Raw genomic sequence first — 23928 nt, 5'->3', positions numbered from 1 at the left:
TCAAAATGAAACGGTGTGAGCGGACAATTGTGGACTGAGTAGTGGTCAGGAGGACGCAGAGGCACAGGGAGGCTCTCGTATCTGGGTCAACATGGACGTGAATGCAAACATTCACCAGCGTGAAGGCCCTCACACACTCACACACACACACACACACACACAGTGACTTGTCACAGCAGGTCCCGTCAAAGCCTCCGCGGCGGCTAAGATAACCGGGGGATAATAACCAGGCTAAGTCTGCAAGGAGCTATGGAGGATTAAAAAGGTAACTAAAGTGCAAACACTAGTTAGCTTTTAAAGCGAAAACAGTCGGCTGCTGACTAAATACAGCGAGTCCAGACCCAACTGTATCCATCTGACAAAAGAGTGCTGTCTAAAGATGAAAAGAAACAGCTGGGTCCACTATGATCTGTTAACACTTTCTTAAAAAGAACAAACACGAGGCCAAAGGAAAAAAATGCCTAACTGTTTAGTTTCCGTCGTTCTCACGCTAAACTACCTATTTTTGGAGACTTTAGGGGGAGAGAGAGAGAGAGAGAGAGAGAGGGAGGGGGAAGAAAAAGAGCTTAATTCTTTGATTGCACCACTTTCATTATGACAGATCTCATTAGCAAAGCGTTTTTTAAGCTCCAAGCTAAATGTTTGTTTTCCATGTGCATCTGAGCCTGAAGAGGGCGGAAACTTAAACACACACATACTTTTGTAAACCGTGTAAAGTCACAGAGCCTGTCTGTGTGGAATTTTATCAGGTTTATATTTGGATTAAAACAAAAAAAAAGAAGCCGGTCAGGGCATGGAGGCACTTTGAGATATCGCAGGTCACCTTCTCTTGATTGCTGCATACTTTACCATCAAATGCATGAGAACAAACTCATACTTTCTATCTATCCTGGTGAGATATACGAAAACAAATACTAAATAAGAAATCTTTCAAAAGCTTGTTTAAAACTCAACATTTTACTGTTATTTATCAAATAAACTGAATTCACTGTATTATACCTAGGTTTAAGCCAGCTCACTGGGCTTCTTTTCTGAGAAGTCAGAAATGAATGAAAATTCAACCACTAAAACTAATTTCTCTGTTCAGGAATGCATGTAAATAATTATAATTTGACATTTTAACCCTTAAACACCTAAGCCTCAATATGTCCATCCAGACATTTTTTGTTTTTGATTATTTTAACCATAAAAGGGCCAGAAAATGTCCTGTGAATAAGTGCTTTTGCCCACTTATCCAGAATAACTTTCAATATCTGGCAGTTATTTACAATTTACTGCATGTTAAAATAGTGTATTAACAATTTAAAATGAAGAAAAACTAAAAGTTGTTGTGTAGTTGTACATGAACACCCGATTTTGCGTGTTAAATTTTAAATTTGGACAGTATAAAACATATTTTAAAAAAAAAAGATACCGTGCCGTAATTAGCACTGGAATAAATCCGAGCACAAAACCGCGTAAAATCGCATAATTACAATAATGCAAAGTGCACTTGCACGAACATGTCGTCTGTGATACGCTCGGTGTTAAAGGGTTAATATAGAAATAATAATGTGCTTTACTATTTTTTGTTAACAACAATAATACATATATTTTAGAAATAGAAATAGAATAGAAGGGAGGAAGACAGGGAGAGCCACATGTTGATCCTCTCCAGGCCTCAACTGCTGGAGCCATTAGATCAAATGTATATAAGCAGGGAGTAAAACATGCACACACACAAAAGGACTAAGTAAGATAAATGGGGAAAAGGTACAAAGAGAGGGAGAACATGGGATGAGCAGATAGAGAGATAGAGAGAGGGAAAGAAGGTGGAGAAAGACAAACTCTTATATCTAAGGTGCAGATTCTGTCACCAGTGAGATTTAATACACCGTTTAATTATCAGAGTGTGCATCTGTGCAAACACCCACATCCTCTACCGCCTGAGACACACACACACACACACACACACACACACACACACTCACACACTCTCTCCACTAAAAGAAACCACAAACACACACATGGTGTTTACCACTGGGAATCCTGGTTATTAAAAAAAACTATTACAAACTAAAAAACATGCCAGAACAATGATGTATGCAAGTTGACACACTAGTGTGTGTGTGTGTGTGTGTGTGTGTGTGTACACAGATGATTAATGAGCAGAAGAGTGATGATGTTTGTTCAAGAGTTATACTGCGGGCAGCATGACAGGAGGGAAGGGGATTGTGGGAAAGTTAAATGTCATGTATATTCAGAACTATCAGGCTCATTTGGGGTGGTGGTCTTGGGGGGTAAACAGCGTGCGCGTATGATCACATGCTTCAGTGTAGAATAAACGGAGGGAGAGTGTGGTGTCAGTCTGTGTGTGGCATCGGCTCTGACGGCGACAGATGGCACTTGTCACAGCTTCACGGCTCACAAACCGTTTACCCAGGAGGCATCGCTCCTGGGGTTTGTTTTGATGCAGAGGAGCACCAAAAGGAGATCACATTACCACTCACTCACCGCCTCCACATGGTTCAGCCACATCCTCCCCCCCCCCATCTATCAAGAATTGTCCATCTCTTGCATGAAGTACAATAAACATCCCCCCCTTTTATTCACAAACACACTCCTGCTCTACCAATAAGATAAACAACAAAAATGTTGTTGTTGTTGCTGCTGCTGCTCTCATTCTTTCCTGTCACTCACCAGAGACAGTGCATAGTGGCTTCCTGTGCTCGGAGAGGGCGCTGACAGATGTGGAGACAGTGATGTGCAGGAGACGTGGGGCGCATGCATCGTCCCCCAGGAGGACGAGTCTAAAATATCCAATTGTACACTTTTCTGGAAGATAATGCAATTTGAATCTTGTAACATAAAGTTATTAATTGTAAAAATATTAAAGCTGAAACAATGAATTGTTTAATCAATTACTAAATGAATCGACAACTATTCTGATAATCGATTCATCAGTTTGAAGCTTTTTTTAAAGATTAAAACAAGATTTCCGATTGTTTAAGCTTCTTAAATGTGAATATTTTCTTCATTTCTTTGCTCTGGATAACAAAGAAATCATTCAAACTGAATCATTTTGGTTTGTGGACAAAACAAGACATCTGAGAACGTCATCATTTCCAGGTTTGACGAACACCGATCAACATTTTTTAAGGTTTTCTGATATTTTATGGACCAAACGATTTAAACAAGAAAATAATCGACAGATTCATCGACAATGAAAATAATCGTTAGTTGCAGCTCTAAAAAATATGAAACGCTGTGTCTATGTTGAATTGAGCAATCTCTCACATTGCAATAGTTGGATGAAAACCCCTCAAAATGGAGTATAAACCCTGGGTCTGGGTTGCCTTTATTCAACTTAAAAAGTATTACTTGTTCAACCCTCGACTGGCCACTGCAGGGATGTACCGCTCTCAGGCTGCTGACAGCAGAAAGAGGGTGAGGTGGACTCTGTGTATGTGGGACAAGTTTCTTTTCGAAAAGGTGAGATTGTGTTTTCTCTCGCGTGTCGGCAACACTCTCAAGAACAGGCCCACATGAATGAAGAAGTCGAAGGTGGTGCGAGTTATTTTGAGTGCCAGATAGATAAGTGTTGCGCTGCAGCCGATGACACAGCGTCGCTTTTATCCACACCGCGACACACACCAGGCATTGTGACACTATAGTCATATCGAGGGAGCACGACCGTGATAACATTCCATGACAGATAATGTTTCTTTCACCTCCATGTGTCCACGTGTTAATCCAGGTTTGTGCGTGGTTATTAATATGAACTCTGTGGAGGTCTGTGAGGGTATCCCATATCTATATCCATATGAATGTAAGGGGAAATTAGCCTACATCACTTCATTTATAAAGTCATTTTCCAGAGCAGTTAATGTTCTTAATCACTAGTTTAAGATCTTCTTCAACAGACACCAGACAGCCGGTGACATCCATGTTTTTTCTATAGTCAATGACCTGGACTTTAAAATATCTGATGATCTGCAGGACATCAAAATCACTGGATTTTGAGCATCGACAGACGCAAACCAGATTTTAGTGATTTTGTGGCAGCGGTTTATTCTGCGTCATGTTTTACATTCACACCCACTTAGAAGTGTTTGGCACCGACGCGTAAACGTAGATTATGCACCGACACTTGACACATATTTCATGTCAGCCAGCTGTCCCGGCTGCTTCTGAGAGCTTTGTTCCACAAATTCCCCCTTTTGAGCTTGGCCTTCTATGCAGGAAAGTCCGAACACAACAGCTGCCTCATGTAGCGCGTGGATACTTAAAAACTTGCTCAAGGACACATCAGTAGGGTGGACTGCTGTCAAAATAGTGGACCGAGGCCAGTCTTTAAAAGATGAAAGATGAAATCCAGGACTCAAAACAAGTGAAACGCTCACTTTTAACAGCAACGGCCTCATTAAAAGTCATTCAGTTGTAAAATATATATTATTTTTCTTTTACTGGAGCCAAAAATATTCAAACTTAATGACAAAAAACAGCTTGTCCATGTGTTAACATTACATTACACATGGCTGCAGTTAAATCTGCAGACAGGAATGTCAAGCGTATACAAACAATAAACAATGACGGGAGATGACCGAAGAAAATAAATGTCATCAGCTGTTAGAACCAAATATTTCCTCCAAACCCTCATCGTCTTGTCCAGAAACCAGTTATTTACTTCAGCTGTACAACATGTGACCCAACTATGCTAATAAAATCTCCCAAACTGGATTAAAAAATGATCCACTTACAGTGCAAACTGTATCAGCTTTCAACCACTTGTGCTCTCTATTGAGGCAATTCTCTGTAGCTCATTACCCGCTCACCCTGTCTGACTCTAAGTGCCCTCGTCTGGCTTTTGACCAGGAAGTCTGGGAGCTTCGAGATGCCACTTTGATGCAAGTAAAAAGGGGTAAAATTTCACAACAATTTTCTTTTACTAGCAGCTGGCATTGTATAAAACTGAACAGTGATCACTGGTGCAAAGTTAAACCATTAAAATCATCATGTTTTGCACTCATAAAAACACCCGCCATCTGCACAAGGACTTACACACTAAATAAGGAAATTATGAATGTAAACATCGAGGGGTTTAACACACACACACACACACACACACACACACACACACACACACTATGGGCCAAAAAACACGCAAACCCATAAACAAATATACACAAGCGCACAAACACGGGGTGGTTATGGTTAAAGTTTACAAGCCATGATCTTCCCCTGTCTCACATAAAAACAAACTGTAAAAGTGAAAACACTATGATTGTGTGTTTGTGTGTTTGTGTGTGTGCTCCGAGTGGCGAGCACATACTGTGCGAGGCTGCGTGTCAAGCGTCGGGAGACATCTGGAGACACAGAATAGTCTCCGATCTCCGTCTATGACTGGGACTTAAATACACGTGACAGTAACCCAGACATACATTAGCCTGGGACAAGGATGGGAGAACGGCAGGTACTGTGTATGTATGAGTGCATATATACACACAGCATGTGAAAGAGACAGAGGAGGAGGAGGAGGAGGAGGAGGGGAAGAGGTGACAGTTCAGAGCTTTTCTCCATTCATCCCCTTTCTCCAAAGGGACACCAGAGACTTTAATTACGTGCAGATGTGAGCACACAATGAGCCCCACCTACCAATCTGCCAGGGGAAAGGACCACACCCAGGTTCCCACGGTAACCCTCCTGAGACACCCCCCATCCCCCCTACCCCAACTGTCCCCAAAGCTACTGTAAATACATAAGCATACAAAAGAAAAAAAAAACTGTACAGAGCACACACACAGACGAGGAGGAGGAGGAGGAGGAAGGTTTACTCACGTCCAGAGAGTCTTCGTTGACGATGATGAGGGACATGCAGTGTGTCACCAGGCGACAGGAGTAACCTGAGACGGACAGGTGGAGAGACAAGATATGTTTTATTGAAACCCAAAGCAGACACAAACAGCTGATCTGCTGTTATTATTGCAAATAAAAAAAAGGACGATCTTATCTGAAATAAACTGCATTCCCGCTTCCATTTTTAAGTCTACAGCCACACATGCTGCTGTATCGACATGATGTTTCACCACTTAACGTGCTTTTGAGGAAATGAGGGCGCAGCGAGTGACCTGTGATTAGGTTAAAGGCACTTGGTTCGGGCTTGGAAAAGTAAAGATTATGGGTTTTTTTTTTCTCCACAACATCAACATCTTCTCCATAAAAAAAAACACACTTGTGGCATTAAAAGCCACCGGATGTCTATAAAAACACACACCACACCTGACACAGCTTTTGGTATCAGTCCTGGTCCTAAAACCTGTGGTCTGTAACAGATCACCACCACATCACGTCCACCTCCGGGGGAATATTTAGCTTCAAATACTTGTAAACTACGACCACAACCGTAAGATGTCAATCTTGGAGAAGTGAAGTTTTACTACAGATAAAGTCCCATGGGTGACTAGCATATACACAAAAGATTCATCTCTTATTTGGAGTAAATCAAATGTCCCGTCTTCCTCACTAAGAGGCTGGAGACATGTTTGGCATTTAAACAGCACACATAATGCCAGCTATTCTTCTGGCTATAACAGAATTAACTGCAGGAGCAGCAGCTTCCACACCATCACTGGATTCACATTGAGAGACTTAAACTTTTTGTCCACAGCGTTGCTTTCCTCTCACCTATATTGATGGCCGTCTCCTGCTTGTCCCCAGTGAGGACCCAGATTTTGATGTCAGCCCTCATGAGAGTGGCGATAGTCTCTGGCACACCGGCCTGAAGGCGGTCTTCGATGGCGGTGGCGCCCAACAGCATCAAGTTCTGTAGGTGGAAGAGAAGAGAAAGGATGTTGGTGGTGGGATTCAAAACTGCAGCAGCACGGCAGCTTTTAAAAACAAACAAATGTCTGTTACATTCAAGCGAGTTAACACAATGCAGATTAAGATCCACATGACTCTCTCTCTCTCTGTTTAGCAGTGTCATGATCTCACGTCGCCTGACGACAGTCTCACACTGGACACAGGAAATGATTTGATTTATGTCAAGACAGACAAAGAGCAAAAGCAACATTGTGATATTAATATATTATATAAAACGAGGCGACTGCAAAGAGGTTGGAGAATATGGAGGATAAAGTGGTAGAAGATGGATGGACGAAACAGAGGAGGCAGAATAATAACACATATACACCAAAGGTTATGCACTGGAGCTTTAAATAGATACTAGGAGGAGAAAAGTAGGTTCAAATAAGACATATTTAGGCTGCCTATGGAGTGAGTCTGCATGCGAGGCCTCTGTCACAACACACAACATCATCCATATCCAATTTAAAAAATGAGAGCGGCGATGCAAGAGGGAGGTCAGTTCAGCTGGTAAGGGAGCTCACTTCAGGACCCGCCATACCAACTCTCTGTGTCTTCGTGCCAAGACCGAACCCATTACATTTCTCTCCCTTGCTTTTAATTTGTTCAGCATTTACATGCACATGTACCCTCATTAGACACACTCGGGCGCGCACGCACACACACACACACACACACACACAAATGCTCGCAGACACACAAGTTAACACTACTGTGTTGTTGATTCCAGTTTTATGGGGCTTTTGGCAGGCTGGCGCAGGTAATTACCCTTGTGGTCTCCCAGTCTGAACTCCCCCCCTCCTCCTCCTCCTCCTCTTCCTCCTGCTGCTGCTTCCTCTCTCTTCACTTAATTTTCTCACCTCACTGCTCTCTCCTCTACATCCCCGGTTTCCCCACCTTTAAGTTTGAATCTCAGCTGAACTTAAAATCTGTGTGTTATTATATCTGTGTCACCTCATGGACCTTAAGGCATAGAGCAACTTTTGTATTTATATTAAAAGACAAAAACTCATATTGAGTGTGTGTTGTAAAACAAGTCCTGTGATGAGTAAGAACTAGTTGAAGTAAGACTATGGTTGTTCATGTGAGAGAAATAATGGAGCCACTCTGCCACCTGCTGGCAAATATCTAGTGTGCACGTGAGGGAGAGAAGGGTTTTTGTTCTTCCAGCGCTCTGGTTTGACTTTTCTATAACTCGATATTCCTTTTGCTACAAGAGAGAACATTTGATTCAAAATAAACACCCGCCTTGACACACTTTATCGTTCCTTTTTCGAAACTCACCTTTTGAAATGAATCGTTGCAGACACTTTGTTTGCATCTCGCTTAAGGTCAGAGCAGGGAAAAGTCACATTACAGCAGACTGGAGGAATGCATGTTTACCTTTTCCAGTAGCTCGTAACACTCCTCCAGTTTCTGAGCGCGGTCCTTGATGATGGTGCTGACCTGGTTGTACTCCTTCAGCCACTCCTGGTAGGCGCCTTCCTCCAGGTCCACGTACGCAAAACAAAGCGTCCTCAGGCCTGAGCGCATCAGACGGGAGCAAAGGCAAATCAATCAGTGCGGCCGCGCAAGAGAGAAATAGATCGCGTTAAGTTGGAGGGAATGATGTTTTGAGAGTTAAGAGGGAGACAGACACCCGGAGCCAGTGGGTCTGATATAATTTAAACATTCAAAACCTTTGCGCCGAGGAGAGATTAAGTAACGCCAAGTCTTAAAAGTCTGGTTAACAATCAGAGTAAAGGCCACAATTCAGGATAAGGTATGACATATTTAATTCATTTCTCAGTAACAACATCAACGTTTTACTTCTTACCTTCAGTAGCAAACTGTTCCAGGTGATTAATAGTTAAGTCCTTGTACTGGGACGCCTCATTCAGACGTTCAAAAATGACATTATCCTGTAAAAAGCACAAAACAAGTCAACGGGAACTGAAATACAATGCTTTAAGAAAGAAAGGGGGGGCGAAAAAGAAGAAGTGGATCATGAGATAAACATACAGCTCCTTTGCAGTACAGCCGCAGCTTCCGGTCGGGCGTCCTGACCACCACGGACATGCGTTTGCGGTTACTGTAAAAGAAAACCGTGGGCTTAAGATTCTCTTTTATCGTGTTATTCATAGGCCGTCAGCGGAATGTCTGTGGGGGTTTTACCTGGAAAACTCCAGGACGTTCAGCAGCTCGTATCTCATCTCTTTGCCTCTCTGAAAGTCACAACAACAACAACAACAACATATTATTTCCTGCAGTTAGAGCAAACAAACTAGCTTCTACTGTGGGGGAGGACACGGACGATTAAAAACACGCACGGCGTCGATGATGACTGAATCGGGGGTCCGCGCTGTGAACTCAAAGCCGAGTCCTTTGGCCCCTTTGACGAGAGCGCCTTCATCCGGTGAGGAAGCCTGATAGACGATCTGGTCGTCCTCTCTCTCGGGAACCACCGTGTGACAAACTGCCATCATTGTCAGGAACTCGCTGATTTGAGGTGACGTCGGCTGAACACACAGAATCAGACCACCGAGAGTTATTATTAATAACAACGCTATAAAACATTTGTTATGGACAGAATGTGAGGGGGAAAAGCTTCACACACATGGTTCTTCTCAATGTTCTGAATGAGCGCCGGGTCGTCAAACTCTGTGGAGTTGTTGCTGTTGGACGGCAGATTGCTGTGGAAGAGAAAATATCAACGTCAACGTACTCATCGTGTCGAAAACAAACGGCATTGTAGGGTTTGTTGTTTTCGCTCTAAACAAAGCGTGCGCTGTGCGTTATTCTCGTAAAAACATGCCCGAGTCCAATGTGCAGAAGAGATTATGAGAAAAGGGAAAGACGGAGGGAAGACACGTACCTGAAGTCCTCCATTGAGCGATCACAGTCAAGCTCAGGGAAGTGGCTGCAGTGACGAGTGCGGTTGCATAGCAAAAGGAATTGGTTCAGAATTAATGGACAAGATGATTAGTTTGTTCGTCAAAGCGTGCAAGTTTAACTATTAACCCTTTACAATGCTGTTCAGAAATGTCATGGATACAGCATGGAAATGAGGACGGAATATTGTGGTAAGAACATTTTTTTATGTGTGGCAATAACCACACAATGTAGTATTAGAAAAATTTATAGTAAAAAAAACATTTTTATAACCAATATTTATTCCCAAGCATTTTCATGTGAAAGTATTACAACGATGAGAGTCTATAGCCACTCTCATAACCTATTAGTTGGATATTTCATGAGAAATAAAACGCTACCACCATAAAAATAACGTCTCCATTTCCATACTGTTACTGACCTGTAATGTAAAGAGTTACCATTTAATCAACTGGATTCAATCCCTTTTAACTCCAAGTTAGTCTATTTAACAATTAAAGAATAAAAGGACATTTAGCGGTATGCTAAGCTCATTTTCTTTTAGTGGGTGGTTCATGTCAAACAAAGAGCAAAGATGCAAGAATGTAATTTAGTAAGAGAGAGAGAGAGAGAGAGAGAGAGAGATGACTGACCCATATGTTATTCCTGCAATGGTGCACTTCTTGAAGTGCATGACGTTGCAGGTCAGAGTTCCCGTCTTGTCGGAAAAGAGATATTTCACCTGGAGAAAAAAAAAGAAACCACAGGTCATGAAGATTCTCCTGGTTCTCAAAAACATGCAGATTTAGGTAGGATTAGGTAGATTGGACACTCTATCTCCATCCGTGGGGTTAACGTGGACATAGTGGAAGATTTGAAGTACTTAGGGGTGTACTTGGACAATAAACTGGACTGGACTAAAAACACAGACGCAATCTACAGGAAGGGTCAAAGCCGTCTCTATTTTCGGAGGCGGCTGAGGTCCTTCAGCATCTGCCGGACAATGCTGCGGATGTTTTACGAGTCTGTGGTGGCCAGTGCCATTCTCTACGCTGTGGTGTGCTGGGGCAGCAGACTGAAGGTGCGGGACGCCAACAGACTTAACAAACTCATCCGCAAAGCCAGCCATGTTGTTGGAGAGGAGGTTGACTCCCTGACAGCAGTGTCAGAGAGAAGGATGTTGTCCAGGATTAGGTGGTGGCCAGCCACAGAAGCACATTCAGCAAGAGACTCATTCCACCACGCTGCACCACAGAGCGCCACAGGAAATCATTCCTGCCTGCGGCCATTAAGCTGTACAATTCTTCTGTATGATAAATAGGCTTATATTTCCTCTGCTTATATTGTTAATATGGGGGGGAGGGGGAGGTGCAAGTTTTGAGGTATATTCTTGAAATTTTTAACTTTGTATTCTTTAACTGTGTAATTTTATTCTTAGGTCTATTTGTACTTATTTTTATAGTTTTTAACTTGGTAAAAAACTGCTGCTATAACATTCGTTACCTTTGTACACTGGAGCGCTGTGACGAAAGAATTTCCCGCAAGGGATTAATAAAGTATATTCTATTATTCTATTCTATTCTATTCTATTCTAAATTGACCATAAATGTCAAAAGTTGGGATTGGCACCAGTGCCCTCCGCGACCCTAGACCTGTATTAATAATAACTGACCTGGCCCAGTTCCTCATTGAGATTGGATGTTCGAGCCATGGCCGGCGTGTCTGTCTCCGCGTAGTACATCTCAATGTCCTGAGGGAAGGTAAAAAAAAATAAGTTATCATGAATGCTTGACCCATTATTTACACTATACTGTATGTGACAGTTGCAATAGATAAGATTCATATACCCAGTTGATGAAGAGGGCCTGTATGAACTTGACCACCTCCAGAGTGACGAGCAGGCTGATAGGGATCAGGTTGTTGTACAAGATGATGAACGTAAGCAGGTTATAGGCAAAGTTTAAGGAGATGTCGCCTGTAAAAAAATACAATTATCCCTCATTTACTGACACTTCATTTCAGAATGAATCAACTGTCAAGTGAGATTTGTTGGAAGTGTTCCTCACCAGTCCGGGACAGGTACCAGCAGGCGTTGTCAGTGTGCTCCCTGTTCCAGATGGCAGCGCCAATAGAACTGACCAGAGCCATGACCAGCAGGATACCAAACAGGACCAGGATCTGTATGTTTGTCACCCGCTCCACGTTAGAGCGCTTCAGTGGTGCCTTGGTGGAGTTCTGGGTGAGAGAGACACCAAAAGTGGAAGTTTTAGAGAGGAAAAGAGCCTTAAACTTAAATAAAAACAAGAAACTCATTTTGAACATTGGTAGTTTTGTGTGTTGGCCAACTGGAACTGCAGATTAAAAGTACTTTTGGGCTTAGACGTGCTCCCAGTATCAGAGTCTTGCAAAGTTAAACCAGTCCTGAGGTTCTTGAAATATTCTGACGATGATATATCTAAAACGAACTTACCTGCATCAGCTTGGAGTCATGACCAGTGTAGACAACAATTCCCACAACCCACTGAGTGTTCCTGAGCTGGGCGCCACGCAGCAGCACCTGATCTGGACCCAGTGGAGCCGGACTGAGGAGAAAATAAACAGAAATGAGGACAAAGCGTCATAAATGATGCAGGGTTCTTTTGGGAAAGGCCTGCACTCTTTAGAAGTTTTATCTTGCTGTCTCAGCCACGTGTATTTATTGCTGTACATTAACAAAAAGAAACAAAAAGTACTTTATGACTTTGGCAGGTTCAAATGCTTTTTGCCAGTCAATATCTGATAAAGATATGAGGGGACTCACTTTTGGTTCTCTAGCCGCAGCGTGCCAGTGAAGTCATACAGGTGTCGGTTTGGGCCTTCACACTCCAAACGACCAGTCAGTGCCACCAAATCCTCCAGGGCCTGAAAGCTGGCCGTGAGCGTAAGCCCCTGTACGTACAACAAATACATGGATAAATAAATAAATAAATAAATACTAGAGCTGCAATGATTCATTCAAGTTCTCTTATTTTTCACCTTGTTAAATATGAAAAGGGGAGGGTTTCTTTGCTGATTTTGAGGTTTGGTGAATCCCCGATCAATACTTTTGAATATTGTATGGTCCAAACAACTGATCGATTAATCAAGAAAATGAACAGATTTGACAGACAAAGTGAGCTGTACCCCTTAGAAATGCCAACAAGTCAAATCAAGGCACGTTTATTGAAGGACAAAAGTTGATAAATTCAATAGACAGAACAAGAACGACAACACACTGATGAGAACACATGATAATACTATCAGATCTCGACCCCCAGGACTATAATGTAATCAGGTTCCATTTGATAGACTCCTGAAATTTTTAGGTCACCATTTTCTGACTAATTTACTCATTTTGTATTGATTTTTCTAAACACAACACAACTTAAACCAGCTCCTTGTGACAGAGGTGAACAAATACTAAAGTTTACAGTAACTTCATACCTGTCTGATCTTTAGGTTGGTTTCCCCATCCAGGTTTGAGGTCTCAATGTAACACATGGCCTGCGGCTCACTGTATGCAAATGAGGCAGGAAATCAATCAATAAAATGACCATTTTAGTACAACTGGCACATAAAAAAGAGCTTCCTTTACATCATTTCATTCAATTTTAATTCAAATCTTTGACCTAGTCTAACACAAAACAAATGATAACGTTGGACACACGTTACTAAACATCCATAAAAACACGCAAGTAGTCGTAGTCTGACCTGGAGGACAAGATCACCATGTCAGCTGGAAGGTGCTGGCCATTGGTCACCTTCACTATGTCTCCTACTGCCACCTTGTGGAAATGATGCACCATAAACAAGGGTAAGGTTGGAGAATAAGGGGGGGAGGAAGAAGGGGAGACACAACAACAACAACAAGGCAGGTTAATTGATGACCAGCAAACAGAGCACTAGAGACATAAGATAACCTGACAATGAGTGGAGCAGGCCAGAGTTGAAACCCCTTTATTTGCAGCGAAAGACAGAGGCAACCCCCAAAAACACAAGTTGAAACTAAATAACGAGATAACATCAGCATGTGAGAAATGTTATCATCAGGACAAACACACAGGTCTGGACACAGCCTTCTGTCTACTGCAACATTCACTACAGCGATGTTTCCTAGTGGCTTTCGACAAACTGAGTGTGCAACAAGTTGTGTATCAAGTTGTTTTTGGACACATTTAGTTGGAAAAAAATAATTCTCCAAAATCACAGTGAGAAGGATTAAGGAATAAAGAAAATTGTCGGAATGAATGAAAGAATGGACACTTTCAGGGAGACGATTTATCACCATCTCCTTCATCTACGCTGACCCTGGAAAGAGAACAGGGCGTACTCCCTGTCGTCACCCACGTAATGGGAGCTAAGATTTGCACCGTTTACAGCTTGGACACCCTGTGGAATATATCTCAGGTTCATTTCAGGGGCAATTTTATCAAATGTTGAAAAATACCTTGTTTCTTTTTTCAGGATGCTGCCAGGCATCTCCAAAATCAAATTTAAGATGTTTTATTACCACTTACAATGAAATGTAATGCCTAAGCCTGCACTACTGCAACACTCTGAGGTAGATAATTCGGGACTGATATGGATTCTAAGCTCTAGAAGGTTTTTTGTAATCAAGTTATGTGCACGACAGAGCAACATTCAAATATTACATGACCTTGTTGCCCCAGCGTACAATGCCCTGGGACTGTGTCACAGCAGGAAGGGCGGGAGTTGTGTGTGCTATGGGTGCCTAACTGGTGATAAACTCCCCCCTCAAGCAAATGTCAAGGACAATTTCAGATCTTTCAAGTGCATTTTGCCCCGAGCCCCCACGGTTTACGTGAACTGCAGTTATCACAGAAAACTCAAAACTTGTTTGTCCACTGTGGGCCACTGTAAAAAGCTGGTGGTACAAAACAGCGGCCTCCATAGAGCTGATTATCAGTAAAACAGGTGATTGTACACGTATTTGTGATTAAGTATTCATTATTTCATCTTCAATTCCTGCTAAATGAAAATAATTTCAGCTAAATTTTACACACTGGACCTTTAAATGCTGTACGTTTGACCAGGCATTTGAGATTTAACAAACCGATATAGAGTAATATATCATTTTATGTTACAATATAAATACACAATTTACATATTCACTTCCTCTGCTCCTTGTGAGAATATAAAGTATTTTTTCCAGATCAGCACCAGGTAATGAGAGACGGATGATGAGTGACACAGTGGCAGAGATGCGATGAGATGTGTGTGTGTGTGTGTGTGTGTGTGTGTGTGTGACGTTAGTGATACCTGTTTCCAGATGACGGTCTGCCAGGATCTGTTCCGCAGCACTGAGAGAGACAAGGACAACACAGCCATCAGTCAACCTATAGAGTGGCTCTCATACAGTATTCATGGCAGCTAATTGAGCTGAACTTTTGTCGGGGGCTGCGTGGTCTGCGCTGCAGTGAGTGACAGGAAAGAGCCCATTCTTCTCAGCCATGAAAGGAAAACAAAAACCCACGCAAATAGATACAAGCACACTCATGGAAAAGTGCAGACAGTTGATGCACACTCATAAACACACACACACGCACGCACACACAGAATATACACCCTTACCTGTTGTCTTCTTCTTATTGACCGTGTTGTCTGCTTTGTGTCTTTTCTGTAAAGACACAGACGGAATACGCATCAGCATTAAAGAATGACACCCTTACATGTGTGTGTCTCTCTCTCTCTGTATTCTACAAAGCTGTTTGTAAGTGAGCTGAAAGCTCTAATAAACTTCAAAACCATGCTTGCAGATGCTGCTGCTGCTGCTGCTGCTCTCTACTCACATAGTCCTCTATGATCTCTTTGATCCCGGCTACAGTGAGGATGAAGATGAGAGGGACCAGCGTGGTGTAGCGACCGGTCGGTGATACATCAGGGATTTGCTGACGAGAGAAAAGAAGTCATTGTTGCATCCACACAGTGACTTGTTGCTTCATTTTTGTGGGGCTTTATTGATCAATATGTGATGTGTTTTGTGTCGCCACCTCTTGCATTTCTTATCCAAACAACGTGAAACTCAACACGGCACACACTGGTGCCCTCAGTGAGTCGCCTGCCAAGTTTGAATAGACCCACTGGACAGTTGTGCGACAGACACCAATTCCTTGCATAACATAAATAGATACCCTATCAACATAGGGTCATTTGAGAGAGTAAATATAACTACTATGCGTCTCTGGAGGCTTTGACTAAATACTGGGCGGATTAGAGCGAGCTCCTATTGACTGTTTGACAATAACTTCTGTGTATATACAGTTCCCTCCTGCAGCACTGTAAATGCATCATACGCAGGAAAGAAGCTAAAAAAAACAGATATCTGGCTAATTATCCTCCTTAATGTGGGGCAGGCAGAGTTTCAAAGATGGAGAGATTGCCTTCGTTGATCTGTTGTAATGTGAAACAATTGCAAAAAAAGAAGCTGTGGACAGAGAAGTGCTGATCCACAAGCAGCCAGCACCTCAGAATAACCAGTCCAGCTCGCTCAACGACAATGTCGATGCCAAGCAGCCTTGACGGAGAAGATTTTACAAAGTAATCAGGCAGCTACTATAGCACTTTAAGTGTGATACACTTAGAAATATCTTATCAATGCATATTAATGCATGAATACTTATAATTCAGTGGCTCTTTTGTAAGTGGTGACCTTTAAATACGATGGTTGGAATGATTCTATTCCTTCTTGCGAAAACGGGCGATGCAGCGTTTTTGTGAGATGGCTGAACTTGTGTGGGAATGGCCGTGACATTTTCAGGATCTATCGTCGTCTAAAAACCATGTGTGGGCCATGGCATCAAAGTGAAATCGAAGCACACCCAGTTCTGTGCGTGGGGTTTACCTGCATGAGTGCGATGAACAGGAAGAAGGCATTGGCAGCGCGCCTGATCTGCTCATAGAGGAACCTGGGCAGAAAGGTGAGAACTCCATACTTGGTGGTACTGCGGAAAAAAAAAAAAAAGGAAGACACGGCCCGGGGCCAGAGAGTGCATTAGTACATAAACCTGGGGAAATCCTGAGTAAATTGTGTGCTAATGACTTTTTAACCTGATGTGCTCATATAACATTACTTTAAAGGTTGAATTATAGTGCACTACCATTTGGTTTTAATACTGCAGAACTTGGAAATCTATTAAAAACATGCAGTTCTGCTAACAGAGGGCAAATACAGCAATTACGGTGCTGTGCACAATCCACACCTATAAATACACTACTACAATTAATCAAATTAGGCTAAATTTAGACCCAAAGCCCCTAAAAAATAGGTGCAAGGAATGCTGGCAGTCTCGACCAGTCCGTCAGTCAGCAGTATTGATCAGACAAGTGTATTGATTAGCCTTATTATAAACTGGAGCTACCGTAAGACCTTTTAGAGGCCAAAAATAAAAATGTCAACCTTGAAGTCAAGGCCTGCTGTTGGGGCTTGAGTGAAAAGTAAGAGCTGCTGTAATGGCTTTTGTTTAATGGACAGTGTGTGTGTGTGTTTGTGTTTTTATGTGTTTGAGTGCATCAAGTGCATGCACTGAATAGCAAAACACACACTTCCATCACAGTTCCGAAATCTCCACGGAGATGAATGAACCCATGGCCTTTTTCCGACTGCATCACTCACAGAGTCACAGGACTATCGAAGAGCAGGACAGTAAACACAAACACACACACACACACACACACACACAGTATCCTGCCCCTGTTTTGCATAGAGAAGAGTCAGTGATACTACAACAATGACCCGACTCAGATAAAGCTGCAGATAAAGCTGCTTTAATCTAATCAAAGACAAGCGACACCAGATTCTACACACACACACACACACACACACACCAATGACACATGTTTCCACTGGGAAAAAGGTTAAAAACATCTGGCTGGTTGTTTGTCATACTATAGATGTCCAGCGTGTTAACAGCTGTCAGCTGCAGGGGTGAAGTTCTCCTGCTGCTCCTATGTTGCTTTGTAGTGTTTGGATTTTTATTGAAAAAAAGGTCAAAGTTGAAGTCAAAAGTGGAAGAGCGGGCATATCTGCTGGAAATGCAAGCATTTATCAGAATAAATCCTCACTTTGTGTACTCCTAAGACCGATGAGCAAGACACTCTGCTGCACCCGTGTGCAGGGGAGCAGCACTAGTGCTCGTGTTGTACAGAGACAACTGCACACACAGTGAAATATGGACGAGGAGAACCTGGGGAATGGGGAGGAGGTGAGTGGAGTGTACAGATAAAAGCTACAAGGCTTTAATCTCGGACAAAAATCAATAAGGCTATTGAACCTTTAAAACATAAACTAAAGAGTTACAGGAACACAGGGACATCAGAGGGCACACCTCTGGAGAACTTGCGCTCGCCAATCGGCAGGCGATCCAATCAGGAGCAGGTAGTGAATGCCCACCTCCATGTTATTAGGAAAGCAGAAATGGGCTCTTTTTGGACGTGAAACCAAATCCCTCGATAGTAAGGTCGAGACCACTGAAACGTTAGGCTGATTTACAGCCAGTCTGTCCCTCTCCCGATGGCGCCAGCGACAGTTATTAAACAGGAAAAAAAAGGGCATATTGTTTGACTGACTGTGACTTTACCAAAAACATATCAACAACATGTTGCCGATACTGAACCGCGTGTCATTTGATGCCGTACGTGATGACAGACGACGCACAAGCAGGAAATTAACTCCAGTGTGCTTTATTAAAGATGTGACGCCTGCTGCGAGTTGCTCACACCACACGACGTCATGACAACACATCCCCGAGTCCTGGGAAATTGGATTTTTTTTAAATCGGACAACAGACAGACACAAATGTATCTATTTAAAATACTTAAAAATGTAAATAAAAATCTGCTGTTTATTTCTTCTTTATGGGAGAAGAATATTTGTAACACAGTTAGAGAATTAGGTCTTTGAAATAGCTTGAAATGGCACAATTAACTTGCATCGGACTGATTTTGGTATCTGCAGATACGCGAGATTGAGAAAAATTCACACAACGACTCATCTAAAAAGCTCCGTGACAAACGTATCCAACAACGCAAACATAACATCCACATGCACACATAGGTGCAGTCCGTTTCCTCATATTTGACAGCTTTAAATAAACATGAGTGTGGTATTGATTAAGCAACACGGTCATTTTTTTGGCTGAGGCTCTAGTAGAATTCAGACAACCGTGTATGTATGGCAGCCTCACCCTGTGAGGCTGCAGAGCAGCTGCCAATAATGACTTAATGGGTGAGTTATTTATTAGATTCAACCTTTATTTACCTATGAAGTGTCACTGAGATTAAAATCTCTTTTAAAAAAATGATAGTGTGAGAAACAAGGAAGGAGAAAGAAAATCCACACGGAAGAATGCGATAACGCAATATTATGAACACCAAACACCACTACAAAGTCAACAAACATCGCAAAAAAACAAAAATTACAAACAGCATTGACAAATGATTATTTGGGACTAGGATTTATAGTTTGAACTGAGGATTGTACCATAACCATAACTGTCCTTGAGACTGTTACCACGTGGTAACACTGAAAACGCCTCACTGAAATAAGTAGGAATATCCTCATTGTGACGGTTTCTCTGGTATGATCAAAAGTAGGGAAATGGGGAATGACTATGAAACAGAGAGAGAGAGAGAGAGAGAGAGAGAGAGAGAGTCTAAAGTCTACATGTTGCACATGGCACAACCAGGAAGAGCCACTCAACTTTTACACATGTGTTTTAAAGCCTCTGTGAGAAAACATCTCTTTAAGTCCACAACATATCCTGATCTGCCCCGCACAAGGCCGCAGGTGAATACAAACATGCAGGTTGTTCCTGCAAAAGAGCCCTGATATAAAAGTATAGATGTAAAATAATGTGTAAATAGATCCATTTTTAAGTCTTCCTGTTGTGCAAAATGTCAGAGAGTGAACATGACCTGAGCTGCTTACTGATGCTGAGCTAATTAAACCTTAATAATCAGATTTATTTTTAATTTATTTATTTTATTTTTTTTAGAGGGAAATGACACTTACCTGACATGGTTGTCGCAGAACTTGGTGTTCTGTGCTCGGTTGAGCAGCACTGTGCGCGCCGTGGCGTCTACCGGATCCGCCTGGGAAGTGGTGCCGGACATCTCATCCTCTGCCTTGCGGTAACCGGCGGACGAGCAAGCGGGTCCTGCACCGTTGGATTGATGGGAGAGAGGCGAGGCTGAGTGAGTGCGAGGGAGGGAGAGATATAGTGATAGAGGGAGAGATAGAGAGAGATAGAGAGGAGGAGGAAGAGGAGGAGGAGGGGATAGAGCGACAAAGACGTGGTTTACAGTTCAAAAGGCAAACAATAACTACCAGAGTCTGCTGCTGCTGCTTCTTCTGCCGCTGCTCATGTGCTGCGCCCGGTGGGGATGAAACAGTGATGTCTCCAGTTATAAACACACACACACACACACACACCCCTCCTCCTGCTCCTGCTGTCTGTCACTATTATTATGCAGGTATATACCGTCAATGCACACAGGCGCGCCCACGGGACCCCACGCAAATAATGGATGTGCTGATGGATGCACAATGGCAAACAAACAACCGCTGGGGTTCGCCTGTTTTTAACAGCGCGTTAACTTTGCACACTAACTAACGCACACACGCACACACACAGAAGATCCACTGAAGTGATCCCCAAAAATAAAGTGGCAGCAGGAAAGGATGCAACACGCGTGTCTTTATGTCCTGTAAACTCCCTCCTTCCTCCTCCTCCCCCTCCTCCTCTTCTTCAGCTCACCCGCCTGGCTGCCTTTGTCACCTCCAACCGTTTTCCCTTTGAAATAAAGCGTCGTGATCACAGCTCATTCACCCACGCGTGAGCAGGACGCAGCTCATCCACGGCACAGTGCGTTGCGTGCGTCTGTCTGTGCGCTGCAGTGGCGCACACACACAGAAGAGCAGAGTCTGTGTGTTGAGAGTTTACTCAGCTGCTGCTACAACTGCGGACCTGGGCGAGGACAGACGCAGCAGAAGCAGCCGCAGCAGCAGCAGCCGCAGCACCAGCACCACCGCGGCGCCTCCTCTCTCCTCCTTCGTCCTCGCCAAAGAGGAAGCTCCAGCTCCCGGTGACAGATCGAACTGGCCCGCCGCGCTCCGGCAAACCTGCCGCCTCGAGAAAGCTCTTTATTTCCGACCACCCCTCCTCTGGGGTGACACTGGGCTACTACTACTGCCGACTCAGACAACGAGGGGAAGCCATATGGAGCTCCTCGAGTCAGTGTGAGGCGGAGGGGCAACGCCGGGCCGCTGCGCTTTTAAAGGGCCAGGAGCCTGATATCGCCATCAGGGTTTGATGGTGCAGGCTGCACAGATGGGTCAAATGACACCCACATAATCTGAGGCCATTCATCAGGAGATCACTCTCTCACTCACACACACACACACACACACACATACAGGTGATCTCACAACAGGTTTCTGCATCTCCACTCATGCAAACACTGATTATTCTACTGTGAAGATAAGATAAACTTCCAAAATCCGCACATTCACATCATGTTCCATGTCCCACGAGGTACATTTCTTTATTTACATATATATATGTATATATATATATATATATGTATATATATATATATATATATATACTGTATGTATATATATATTATGGTGTGGGAATATCCAACAGTCGGCGTTGAGTTACTTTTAGTTTCCTTCCTGAAGCTGCTCTCCAATTTTCTACTGATGTATATTTGTCTTCAACCTTCTTCAACCTGGGCCACACTAGTGGTTAGCACTCTCGCCTTGCAGCGAGAAGACCCGGGTACGAGCCCCGGTTGGAACAAGGGCCTTTCTGCATGGAGTTTGCATGTTCTCCCCGTGTGTGCGTGGGTTCTCTCCGGGTTCTCCGGCTTCCTCCCACAGTCCAAAAACATGCAATGTGGGGATAGGTAAATTGGACACTCTAAATTGACCATAGGAGTCTGTGTGGCCCTGCGATGGACTGGCGAACTGTCCAGGGTGTACCCCGCCTATCGCCCGATGTAGCTGAGATTGGCACGGCACCCCCCGCGACCCTCTGGTTGAGGATAAAGCGGTAGATGATGACTGACTGACTGACTTCTTCAACCTTCATTAGCATTTATTATTAGGTTCAAATACCAATCAAAAACGGATTTGCCTTGAAGCAAAATGGCCGTACATCGAACAGGATTAGAAAAGTCATCAATTAACTGTTTTAGATTCCATGCACAATAAAGAGAAATGTACTTTGATGTACTCTGAAAGGTAAACATTAAAGAATGAGAATTACTCATGTGTTACACCTCTTTAGTGTTACAGCAGTGGACATGCAGTCCTAACATGTGAAGTTATAATCATTTATCATAAATATCATGGAATATAAAACATGAGGAAGCATATTCAAATATTAAAAGGGCAGGAGATATTGTTGATTTTTGTTCTAGTCCTTTGCTTTATGATTTATTAAATAACACTTGCAAAATGGTGTAATATGATGTTGTAATCAAACAAATACCTTGGCGAGTTACTTTACCAACTCAAGATAACATTAGACGGTACAGAAAATTATTCTAAAAAATGAAGTCCATATAAAAAGTTTAAGAAAGCTGATCTAAACACTGATAGATTTTGATAAATAACAAATTAAATATTCTCAATATTTTCCTCTGCCAAGGACTCGCAATATGCGCAATAATCTCCTAACTCAAAGTATTTATGGTACTAGTAATAGTTTATCATCACAACATTAAATCAGCATTGGCTGCTTATATAGTCAGCTTAATTATTACAAATTAGACACATTTTGTTGTCAGAAACTTGACAAATGCTCCCGATTCACTAAGAAACGTTTATTTGACAAACTTCGATGTGTTTCTTGAATCTAATATTTAGTTCATACAGTATTTTTTATTCAAAACATATCAGTTAAGCACATTTTGTGTATGATTTGTTGTTATTAAACTGTTACATAAAAATAAAATGCATTATATACTGATTTCTAGTTGTTGGATATTGACAGTTAAGACCGGTACCCTGTGTGCGAAAGACATCATAGTCGCAATGGTTGCAAGTTCGATTCCACCCCTGGCTGATTGTACTCAATTCGCTTGCAAGTCGCTTTGGTAAGTCGCTTTGGATAAAAGCGTCTGCTAAATGACATGTAATGTAATGTAATGTAATGACATCAGCCATAAAAATTTTTTTAAATACATATTGGCATGAGCCCTCTGAAGTCCCTGGACCCCCATTTGAGAACTACTGCTTTGAAGCACTAAGATTCTTGTTTGAATTATTATACAATCAGTGTCTTTTATGGAACGGCTTATTTATCACAGCACTGTGTGTGTGTTTTGTGTTGTGTTGTGTGTCTGAGTCTGTAAGTGAAAACAACAACAGACCAAATGCATCAATAATTTAGAAAAGAATAAGCGCTGGTGGAGGCAGGGGGCAGATTGAATTTCTGGCGGCCTCGAAACTCAGTTTTCAACAAATCCCACAGATGAACGGGTCACTCACTCCCCTCATCAATCAATTAGGTTAATATGGTTATGCTCCACTCATGTATGTTGCTCTGCGAGACGGCGAGGAATCGTAAAAGCGCCCAGGGCCATGCAGTGGTCAGGTTTATCTACTGGATAAATGTGCCTAATGACACATTAGACGTCCACTTCCCAGGGAGACATGAAGTGCATGTGTTTACAGGAAACCGTTATGATGTCTTCTCCTCTGAGTGCAATCTAAAGAGGAGGCGTGTCATTGGGTTTTTTGTATTTATTAGAGGGGTAAACCTCAATTTTTTCATTAAAATGAATGCGCAGGGCATGATGCGCTGTTAAAATATGCCTCTGTTACGATACTCGGTAGACGATTGTGATTCCATAGTATCGATAATTGTATTTCGCCTCCACAATTGAATGATAGAGTCCGGCTATTTTCAAAGATTCGGCTCTTTTGTCTCAGTTTTCTATTTCAGCCTAATCTAGCAATTATGAATGGTTTGTGTGCTGTTGCGTAGTTGTTTTTTTTAAAATCAGTGTTTTCATCAAAGCCTACACAGTTATGCAGTTACTATGTTAATCAAACCTCTAAATGAACAACTGAACACCTAACCTAACCCCGCACAGAGCTTCTCAGTCTCCTATATCTTTGAAATGCAGCCACATGCTCATTTCTTCATTTAAATATGGATCCCTCTGTCTCTCTGTGTGTACCACTAC

The 23928-nt window shown here is 42.6% G+C and overlaps 1 protein-coding gene across 8 annotated transcripts in view; it reads right to left on the bottom strand.

Annotated features, from left to right (window-relative positions):
* The window catches only part of atp8a2 (ATPase phospholipid transporting 8A2), a 55250-nt gene that overhangs the window by 24148 nt on the left and 7174 nt on the right, over positions 1 to 23928 (bottom strand). For 3 of the 8 annotated variants that reach the window (XR_006360972.1, XM_044033286.1, XM_044033259.1), the window contains 22 exons: positions 19742 to 19919; positions 16574 to 16673; positions 15522 to 15620; positions 15304 to 15349; positions 14992 to 15032; positions 13423 to 13496; positions 13156 to 13225; positions 12494 to 12621; positions 12164 to 12275; positions 11760 to 11928; positions 11541 to 11668; positions 11366 to 11443; positions 10347 to 10435; positions 9698 to 9742; positions 9440 to 9515; positions 9153 to 9341; positions 8998 to 9047; positions 8845 to 8914; positions 8660 to 8744; positions 8227 to 8366; positions 6664 to 6802; positions 5818 to 5882 (listed from right to left, as the gene is read on the bottom strand). Coding sequence is in view for 7 of the 8 variants with exons in the window: in XM_044033286.1 (XP_043889221.1) it covers positions 5818 to 5882; positions 6664 to 6802; positions 8227 to 8366; positions 8660 to 8744; positions 8845 to 8914; positions 8998 to 9047; positions 9153 to 9341; positions 9440 to 9515; positions 9698 to 9742; positions 10347 to 10435; positions 11366 to 11443; positions 11541 to 11668; positions 11760 to 11928; positions 12164 to 12275; positions 12494 to 12621; positions 13156 to 13225; positions 13423 to 13496; positions 14992 to 15032; positions 15304 to 15349; positions 15522 to 15620; positions 16574 to 16673; positions 19742 to 19919 (2171 nt within the window). In the remaining variant the exon portion in view is untranslated. Of the gene's footprint in view, positions 1 to 5817; positions 5883 to 6663; positions 6803 to 8226; positions 8367 to 8659; positions 8745 to 8844; positions 8915 to 8997; positions 9048 to 9152; positions 9342 to 9439; positions 9516 to 9697; positions 9743 to 10346; positions 10436 to 11365; positions 11444 to 11540; positions 11669 to 11759; positions 11929 to 12163; positions 12276 to 12493; positions 12622 to 13155; positions 13226 to 13422; positions 13497 to 14991; positions 15033 to 15303; positions 15350 to 15521; positions 15621 to 16573; positions 16674 to 19741; positions 19920 to 20056; positions 21266 to 23928 lie in introns of those variants that run through there. The other 5 variants (XM_044033268.1, XM_044033299.1, XM_044033308.1 and 2 more) reach the window with 3 other exon arrangements.

The sequence above is a fragment of the Solea senegalensis genome, linkage group LG1, assembly GCF_019176455.1.
Source record: "Solea senegalensis isolate Sse05_10M linkage group LG1, IFAPA_SoseM_1, whole genome shotgun sequence".
In the NCBI taxonomy this organism is placed as follows: domain Eukaryota; kingdom Metazoa; phylum Chordata; class Actinopteri; order Pleuronectiformes; family Soleidae; genus Solea; species Solea senegalensis.
Note: the sequence above shows the minus strand (reverse complement) of the source record. Positions and strands in the feature narration are given on the sequence as shown.